Source organism: Austrofundulus limnaeus, unplaced genomic scaffold (assembly GCF_001266775.1).
Source record: "Austrofundulus limnaeus strain Quisiro unplaced genomic scaffold, Austrofundulus_limnaeus-1.0 Scaffold235, whole genome shotgun sequence".
NCBI classification, from domain to species: Eukaryota; Metazoa; Chordata; class Actinopteri; order Cyprinodontiformes; family Rivulidae; genus Austrofundulus; species Austrofundulus limnaeus.
Window position 1 is genome coordinate 755,282 of NW_013952637.1, and position 9,230 is coordinate 764,511.

Consider the following 9,230-nt stretch of genomic DNA (forward strand, 5'->3'; position numbering starts at 1 on the left):
AAAACAAGATCAAAAAGACTTTTTGGCTGATATAAGATTTTAAAACTTGGTTAGGTGGACAGTTTTTGCAGTGAACAATAAAGGTTTATTTTACAATATGTTAAACTCATACATATTCCTCCAACAAATTAACCTTTATCATTCTCTTAAAAATACACAATGATCTGGTGTTTTTAACGTCCCGTCTTCACCTGAGTCAGAACCTCACAGCTGTAACGTCCCAGCACACCTCGCCAATCGATCAGAAAAGACTTTCTTGAAAAAGGATGAAAGGGAAGCTTTCCTGCCGGTTCTGAGGTCCCGTCTCTGAGCGGTGATACATTAGGGGAGTGTGGAAGGATTAGGGCGTAATGGGATTCTGAAAGCGTCTCTCTGCATAATGTACACTCCACTTAACAACACTGAGATTATGTCGGACACAGGGCTTTTAAAGCCAAGTAGCCATTATCCCTTCTGGCCGGAGTGACAGCACCTTTCACAGCAGGATGAGCTTCCATTAGCCCCGCAGACCGGTGATTACACCATCTCCCCTCAGAGACCGCTCAGGCTAAATAACCGTCTGCTCAGCAGCACGGCGCAGGTAGGAAAACACGCCGCTGAGGAAATCAGTCTCAGGTGGAGACGGGACGATTATCGGAAGAAATAAAAAAGGGCAATACGGGTTTGTAGTGTTAGATTATGATACGAAAGTACGTCTACAGCTGATTGAACCCAATTCAAGATGGCTGCCTCAGCCAACGCAAAAGACTCAAACTCAGGCTCGACAGATGTTGAGCTGAGGGTCTGAAGTGTTTGTAGGTTTTATTTGTGAGAACAGGGAGCAGGTGGAAGAGAAACTGGAGAGGAGTGAGCGTCAGTCCGGGCAGAACTCTGGGATGAAAGGTCAGAGATGGGCACAGTCCAGCTAATCCCCTAAAATCTACTAGTCTCTCATTTAGCAGATTAGCTTTGWTGCTAACTTTGGAAATTCATTAGCAGACTTGTTAGCTTCTGCTAAAGGAAGTTCTTCTGATTTTAAGTCCGATAAAAACATCACGTGTAAAACTTCAATTTGTATGTCGTTTATCCCAAATTAACTGTCCGCTCTTACAAGCAATGCTGGACGCGTCAGGCACCGTGTGTTAGCATGTAGCATCTTTAGCAGCTGAACTTCAAACTAAGAGCATCAAAAATAAAATTTAATATTTAAATAACAAATACGAAAATGACTATAAAATATGGTGGAGAAAGTATTTGCCATTTGTTGTTTGACCAACTTCAAACAGTATTTATAAAAATACAAACTAACTTAAAGAAAGGCTTTTATTCTGAAAGTATCATAAGTTAGACAGAGCTTTAAATCTGGTTTGGATTGGCYGGTTTGCCATAGATGATCCTGCCCACCTTCAAATTAAACCAATAGAAAACTAACAGTTTTGACAGCTGTCTTAGCAGTTAGCGTTAGCTTCCACTGGATTAGCATTTGCGGAGCTAAGATTCTTGTTTAGCGGATTAGCATTAGCTGAACTAAGAATCTTGTTTAGCGGATTAGCATTAGCTGAGCTAAGATTCTTGTTTAGTGCATTAACATTAGCTGAGCTAAAATTCTTGTTTAGTGCATTAGCATTAGCTGAGCTAAAATTCTTGTTTAGCGCATTAGCATTAGCTGTGCTAAGATTCTTGTTTAGCTTATTAGAGGTTAGTGAAGCTAACGTTTTAGTTAGCTGTGCTCACCACTGACTGGACTTCATCTGGAAATGTTAGCCCTTTAATTACTAATCTTATTCCCAGGTTTTCATCATTTTATTGCTTTTTTATTCCTTCCAAAACTTATGGCTTAGAATCTGCTGAGTCACCAGATTTGTTTTACTGTCATGGCCGCTCCCTTAAATCTTGAATAATTTCAGCAGTTTTGCCAACAGACAGCACAAAATAATACCCTCTGAGAAAATAGTTTTGGAAACAGAACTCTCTAATGATAACACTTTCCTCTTTAAAACCATTTATTTTGTGTTTTTTTTTCCAGCTCTTCTGGTGGTTGCGTTCCTCTTGGCCATTACAGCTCTCTTATTTGTGGTGGTGCCGTACGTCTACAGGTGTGTTTTAATTATTATCCAGAATAAAACACCTCCCTGCTTTGATCCCTCCCCTGTCAGGACTCAGCTTAACTTCCTTATTTATTTTTTTCGCAGGAGGCATTGTACAAAGTGCAAGAAAGCCATTTGCTGCCAAGATCCCCTGGACTGTGTGCAGAATGTAAGTAACACACTTCCTGTGACGGTCTCGTTTGTGTCACATCCTGATGAACGGCTTCAGATGAAACCGATCGACCAGATTTAGACCATAAGTTAATCAGAGGACTGAACTGAGGAAGTCCAGATAAATGATTTTATTCACTTTTCACTTCACTGACCACAGCTGTGCCTCCTTGGTCTTCATGATGCCTCCTGCTCCACCTCAGAGCAGGTGTAAACTAACAATCAACTAAAAATCACATTTATCTGCATCTTTCTTCCTGCCCTGCAGAAAACTATCTTTATGAAATGAAACCAACATTTTTGTATTTGCTTTGGCCGACTGCTCGGCCCGAGCCTCTCAACCAAACTCCCACCATGGAGCCGCTGTGAGACACTAATGGAATGATTGAAACGAATGTTAGAGGAGTCGTTTTGATCGGCTCATCTGTCCGCTGCCAGCGGTCAGCAGCAGGAACAGCTCCTCTCATTGTGCCGAGCAGGACGTCTCTGGCTTCCATATGGTGTTTGGGATGGCATGCAGATCCATCACCTCGTATTAGAGCCGGTGTCTTCCTGCTCTGGTCCTTTAAACTGCTGCAGGGAGGCGAGAGGGTCCGGCAAATCCAACCCAGAGGCAGCAGAGCCTCCAACTTTGATGAATCACAAGATGCTGACAAAACAAACCRCTGGAACTCAATAATTACAGGAACAATATCACAAAGTATTCAAAAGTTTTGTTTGATTTCTGGAGATCTTCTCAAAACCTCGAACTGAGCCGTTAAAAAAAAGTTTGCACAAAAAGTTAGCTTCACTAACTGCTAATCCGCCAAACAAGACTTAGCTTTAAACCGCTAAATCAATAAAAAAATTAGTGGAGGTTAACCGCTAATATGACTATCAAACCTGTTGTTAGTTTTCTATTGGTTTAATTCAAAGGTGGGCGGGATCACCTCTGGCAAATCGACCAATTCAAACCAGTTATAGCTCCTTATTTGTGACACTTTCAAAAGAAAAGCATTTCTTTGATTAGTTAGTTAAGCAACAAATATAAAATATGTTTTCTACCATATTTTATACATAGTTTTTGTATTTGTTATTTAAATATTGCTAAATGTTGTTTTATTTAGCTGCTAAAGATGCTACATGCTAACCCACACTGTTGACCGACACATCCAGCACTGCTTGAAAAGGGGATTGTTTTTATTTAATTTGGGATAAACATCATAGAAAAATAAGTTTTACACTTTTAGTGGATTTAAAATTAGCAGAAGCTGGTTTAGTGGTAGCTGATGGGTCCGCTAACAAAATCCAAAGTTAGCATAAATGCTAATCTGGTAAATCAGAAGCTAGTTCCGCTATTAGCAGAACTGTGCCCACGTCTTTACAGACAGGTTATTTTATTAAATCCACAGACTTTAGGGGTAGTTGACATTTAGAAGATGTTTATTCAGACAGGAGGGATCACTTCCTGTTTGTCGTGATCACTTCCTGTTTGTCGTGATCACTTCCTGTTTGTTGTCTTAAACTAAAAGAGGAGGCTTGGAGGTGTTGGAGCATTCTCAGTTCAATGACTGACTTCCTGTTTTTACAAGTCTGATTGTCTTTGCCTTTAACTCAGTTTGAGATGTTGGTCTTAAAGTTTTTATAGAGGTGTTTTATTTTATTTTTTTATGATTATTGGCTCATTTTACTTACTTTATTGTTTTTTATGTTGGCTTTTATGTGTTTTTTATCAGTGTGCAGCACTTTGGATAACAGTGTTGTTTTTAAAGTGCTTTATAAAGTTGCATTGTCCGCTCTCTTTCAGTTCTAGAAATTGATTTGATTCTGAAACAATGAGCTAAAACTAGATTCAGCAGCTTTTAGTAATTTTAGCTAAATTTTTACTAATTTTAGCATCGACCTATGTTCGCTCATTTTAGCTACTGTTCTCCTGTTTTGACTTTTTAGCCACAGTTTTGCTCATTTTAGCTTTATCGTCCCTTTTAATGAATGTAGCTTTTGTATTGGTAATTTTAGCTGCATTTTTGCTAATTTTAGCACTAACATACGTATGTTCGCTCATTTAGCTACTGTTCTGCTGTTTTTTAGCTACAGTTTTGCTTATTTTAGCTTTAATTCCTGTTTAGCTACTTTTAGCATCTGTTCTGCTGCTTTTATGTTTAGCTTTGCTAAATGTAGCTTTATCACTGTTGCTCATTTTAGCTTTCTGTGTAGTTTATTTTAGCTACTGTTCTGCTGTTTTTTAGCTACAGTTTTGCTTATTTTAGCTTTAATTCCTGTTTAGCTACTTTTAGCATCTGTTCTGCTGCTTTTATGTTTAGCTTTGCTAAATGTAGCTTTATCACTGTTGCTCATTTTAGCTTTCTGTGTAGTTTATTTTAGCTACTGTTCTGCTGTTTTAGCTACAGTTTTGATCATTTTAGCTTTATTGTCCCTTTTAATGATTTTAGCTTTTGTTTTGGTAATTTTAGCATTAACATACATATGTTCGCTCATTTAGCTACTGTTCTCCTGTTTTTTAGCTACAATTTTGTCTTATTTTAGCTTTAATTCCTGTTTAGCTACTTTTAGCATCTATTCTGCTGCTTATGTTAAGTTTAGCTAAATTTAGCTTTATCACTGTTGCTAATTTTAGCTTTCTGTGTAGTTTATTTTAGCTACTGTTCTGCTGTTTTGAAATTTTAGCTACAGTTTTTCTAATTGAAGTTTTGCCGTCTGTTACGGTGGTTTGGGCTCAGCTCTCTGAAGGTCCTGAAGGAGGTTCTGGACTTGGACTGGACCACTACAGCTCCTCGGTTCTTGTCTCTTTGACCCGTTCTGATGCAGACCAGCTGCTGTGTTTGGGACCAGGTTTCTGTTGGAACCAGTTTCAGACAGGTGGACTCACATCCAGAACTGGCCCACCAGCTTTAGAGAACTTTCCATACCTAAGTCGTGCTGCCATGTTGGTTTTAGGGAGAAGAGGCCTTGACCTTTGGCCTTTGACCTGCTAACTAAGAGGAGTGTACTGAGATGGTGCTCATTGCACAGTCTGACCTTCGGGGTGAAGGCTGTCAGCTGCTATAATCTTCCTCTTCTGTAGAGCAGTGGACTCTAAATGACCTTTGACCCTTCCCGGAGGTCACTGCTGATGCTTTTCCATGGTAACACACATTAATCGTGTTTCCATCCAGTTGTTGAGTGAATTTTTATTGAACTTTTCAAAATTCGCAAAACATTAAATAAAAATTTGAATCTAGACTGTTTCCCTCAAGTTTCCGTCTCGACTGTTTGATGCGAATAAACGAGGCTACGCAACGCGTGATTACGTCAGACGACGCTACGCAACGCGTGATTACGTCAGACGACGCTACGCAACGCGTGATTACGTCAGACGACGCTACGCAACGCGTGATTACGTCAGACGACGGCGACAAGCTCTGCGGTAGTAAACAGGAAGTGAAACTTGCTAACTAGCAGAGGCTAATCATCTCGGGACAATGGAGCGATTTTTTTCACGAATGCCTTGCTATTGGGCAAGTTGTAATTATTCTATCTATTCAGCTAGTTCAGGCTATGTTTAACTCTGCCAACTTCCAGGACGAGGCAGGAAAGCGGAAACAGCTGAATGTCCCGTGAGGTAAATATGCGCTACATCAGAATTTATTCGGCAAACGTTTTTCCATCTCCCGTTTTGCGCATTAACTACTTAGCGAATCATCCAAAAACCACCTCAAGCGAGCGAAAAAACTATTTATCGAATTGAGGATTTTTTTTTCTCGAATTTTTCTGTTTCCATCTGACTTTTTTTCGCATTTTTAATGCGACACTTCTAAATGCGCATCAAAAAGCCTTGATGGAAACACGGTTATTGTTTTAATCCCTAGAATTGAAACAGGGTGAACATTTTACTTGTTTTGTTTCAGTTACTCAGCCTTTAAAACATAAAAACTTTGGTGAATCTAATCGACGGTGATGTTTCCTCTCGTTCGCAGGTCGATGGTGAAGCTGCAGATCAACCCGTCACCAAAACGTCACGTCTGCTGTCTCTGGACACTTTCCGAGGGTATGTCCATCGACAAGCTTCCCGTGTGTGAAGCCGTGGCCACACATTAATGTTTCTGAGCAGTGGGATGAAGATCTGCAGACCCCGTGTAATGAATAATTACTGGGGTCACAGTCTGGCCACGCGCTCCCCTCGACGCTGTTATCATCAGGCGGCGGTGGCTCTGGGCAGCGCTGAGAGGACCACGACTCTGGGCTTTGAGACAGAGCGGTCCTGTTGGACAGGAGGGCTGTGTCTGATTGAATCTGGGCTCCCTGCGAGCCCTAATTGTGGCCTGGGGCCGGACACAAAGCACGCCTCTCTGGAAACAGGATGCTGGTGTGGCTCCGACCGCCCCGTCGGCCAAATAATTGATGCGATAATACCGCCGACATATCAGCACACGTCCACGGGCCGCAGATCCACCGCCGAGCACGACCAGCTGATGTCTTTTTACAGCTGAAACCAGTAACGACTGCTTCACCCTGGAAGGTGACCTCGTTACACTTTAGACCAAAAACAGGTCAAACATAAAGGATTCATGATTAGTTGTAGCATTAGACTTATTTGATAAACATATATTTTAACTGTAATATAAAGACTAAAAAATACTGAAGGATGTTCAGTTTTTATCATTTTTAAACTAAAAGTTTAAAAATATATTTTAACACGGACAGGGCCATTTTATTTACACACAGTGCATTCTGGGTAAATGATGACGTGGATAGGTCCTCGGCTAGCGAGCTATATCCACCCTGAAAGTTAATCTTGGACAATATCTGTTGATCGACTCTTAAATGAAACCAGAGAGCGTTGACAGAGAGGAGAAGGTAGAAATGACTCAGCCTGGAACTGAAAATATGGATGGAGGACAACAGAGCTGCTTCATGGAAGAAGAACCTCAGCTTAGCCTGTTAGCTTTAGCTCTGACGCTGTATAGCCTTTATATGTAATAGCTCAGCGCTAGCGGCGAAACTAACAGCGTTCCCCTCTCTGTCATGTGGATGGAGGACCTCAGTGACGAGAGGAGAATGTGTAGCGCTGAGCTAATACATATATATGGTGATAGCATCGGGGCTAATGCTAAAGCTAACAGGCTAAGCTGAGGTTCTTCTTCCATGAAGCAGCTCTGTTGTCCTCCATCCATATTTTCAGTTCCAGGCTGAGTCATTTCTACCTTCTCCTCTCTGTCAACGCTCTCTGGTTTCATTTAAAAGAGTCGATCATCAGAAATATTGTCCAAGATTAACCTTCAGGGTGGATATAGCTCGCTAGCAGCCTCGCACCGAGGACCTATCCACGTCATCATTTACCCAGAATGCTTTGTGTGGAAATAAAATGGCCATCTGTGTTAAAATATATTTTTAAAAATTTACAAAACTAAACAGCCTACAGTATTTTTATAGTCTTTATTTTACAGTTAAAATAAATGTTTATCAAATAAAGTCTAATGTTACAACTAATCATGGATCCCTTTAAGTACAGTATTCAGTTAAAGTACTCCATTACTGTCCACAACTAAACAGCATCACCCAGTCCTGCTCCTGGAGGAGTCTCTCAGTTGTGAGACTACTGGTTTGAGTGATTGAAGGCTTGTGTAGACGAGCAGGACCAGGTGTGGACAACAGTCTGACACCTGTGCCAGGTGGTTCCCAGGACCTGGTGATGGTCTGGTTGTTCCCTCAAACATGTCAGTGTCTCTTCTCGTCAGGTTCTTTTTATCTGAAATGTTAATCTGAGGTTACAGAGAACTCGTCACACATTGACGTCCTGATTTGTCCCGTCCCTGATGAGACGTTTAATCAGGCTGAGGATGAATTGGACAGGTGTGTCCTCTGCCCTGCAGCTTCATGATCCATAACCCTGATGAGTACCTGAGAACAGACACATCAGTCAGCTGCCGTAAACCCCGACACGTCTTTGAGGAGCTGAAAGCTTTTCCTGCTCGTCGCTCATTCTGCGCCGACACGACGGAGGAGGAATGATGGCAGCTTCATTTTTCTAAAAGGCTTTGGATTTTAATCTCACGCCGCGTCGCTGAAAGCCTTTCACTGCTGAAAATCACAGTTAGTCGGTGGTGAACAACAGATGGAACAACTATTACAACAGAAACAGATGGCTGAGTCATTCTGCGTAAACGCTGACTCAGCTTTCACCGTTTCCTGGTTTACAGTTTCTTCTTTTTATTGGTCGTGTGTCAAAAACCCTCAGATGGATCAGTAACAGCAGACCGACTTTAATACTTTAATAATATTTAGCTTTAATGAAGTTCCACAGAAATCCATTCAAATCTTTTAGATTCCTTCAAAATATCATTTAAAAAAACATCTGCTACAGAAAAATGGCTGTTTTTTCTTCTTCTGCTACTTTTAACTCTTAGCTGCTATTCTGGGTCTTTTAACTTTTAGCTACTCTATTGCTAACTTTAGCAATAACTGCAGCTTTTAGATTATATGTAGCATTCTGCTATTTTAGCTTTTTGCTACATTTTTGCGAATTTTACCTACTGTTTTGCCAGTTTTAATTGTTCGCTAATTTTAGCTGATATTTGGAATCTTTAGCTACAATTTTGCTTATTTTTCCTCTAACATCCATTTTGGTGGTTTTAGCTACTGTTTTTGTAAATTACAGAACAGTTTTCTAGTTTTAGCTTTAACACATTTTGGTGAATTTAGCTACAGTTTTGCAAATTTTAGCTTTATCATCTGTGTTAATGATTTTACAAACTGTTTTGCCAGTTTTAACTGTTCGCTAATTTTAGCTACTGTTCTAATATTTAGAATCTTTAGCTACAGTTTTGCAAATTTTTGCTCTACCATCAGTTTTGGTGATTTTAGCTAATGTTTTGGTAATTTCAGAAACAGTTTTGCTAATTTTAGCTTTAACACATTTTGGTGATTATCGTTACGATTTTGCTAATTACAGATCTGTTTTGATGATTTACGCTACTCTTTTGGTAAATTAAGGAACAGATTTCTAATTTTAGC

The 9,230-nt window shown here is 40.2% G+C and overlaps 1 protein-coding gene across 2 annotated transcripts in view; it reads left to right on the top strand.

The window, feature by feature from the left end:
• si:dkey-192p21.6 (heparan-alpha-glucosaminide N-acetyltransferase) overlaps positions 1–9,230 on the top strand; it is a gene marked incomplete in the record, with an annotated part of 48,197 nt that overhangs the window by 11,341 nt on the left and 27,626 nt on the right. For both annotated transcript variants that reach the window (XM_014019907.1, XM_014019908.1), the window contains 3 exon segments: positions 2,006–2,075; positions 2,172–2,235; positions 6,194–6,264. In XM_014019907.1, coding sequence (XP_013875361.1) covers positions 2,006–2,075; positions 2,172–2,235; positions 6,194–6,264 — 205 coding nt within the window.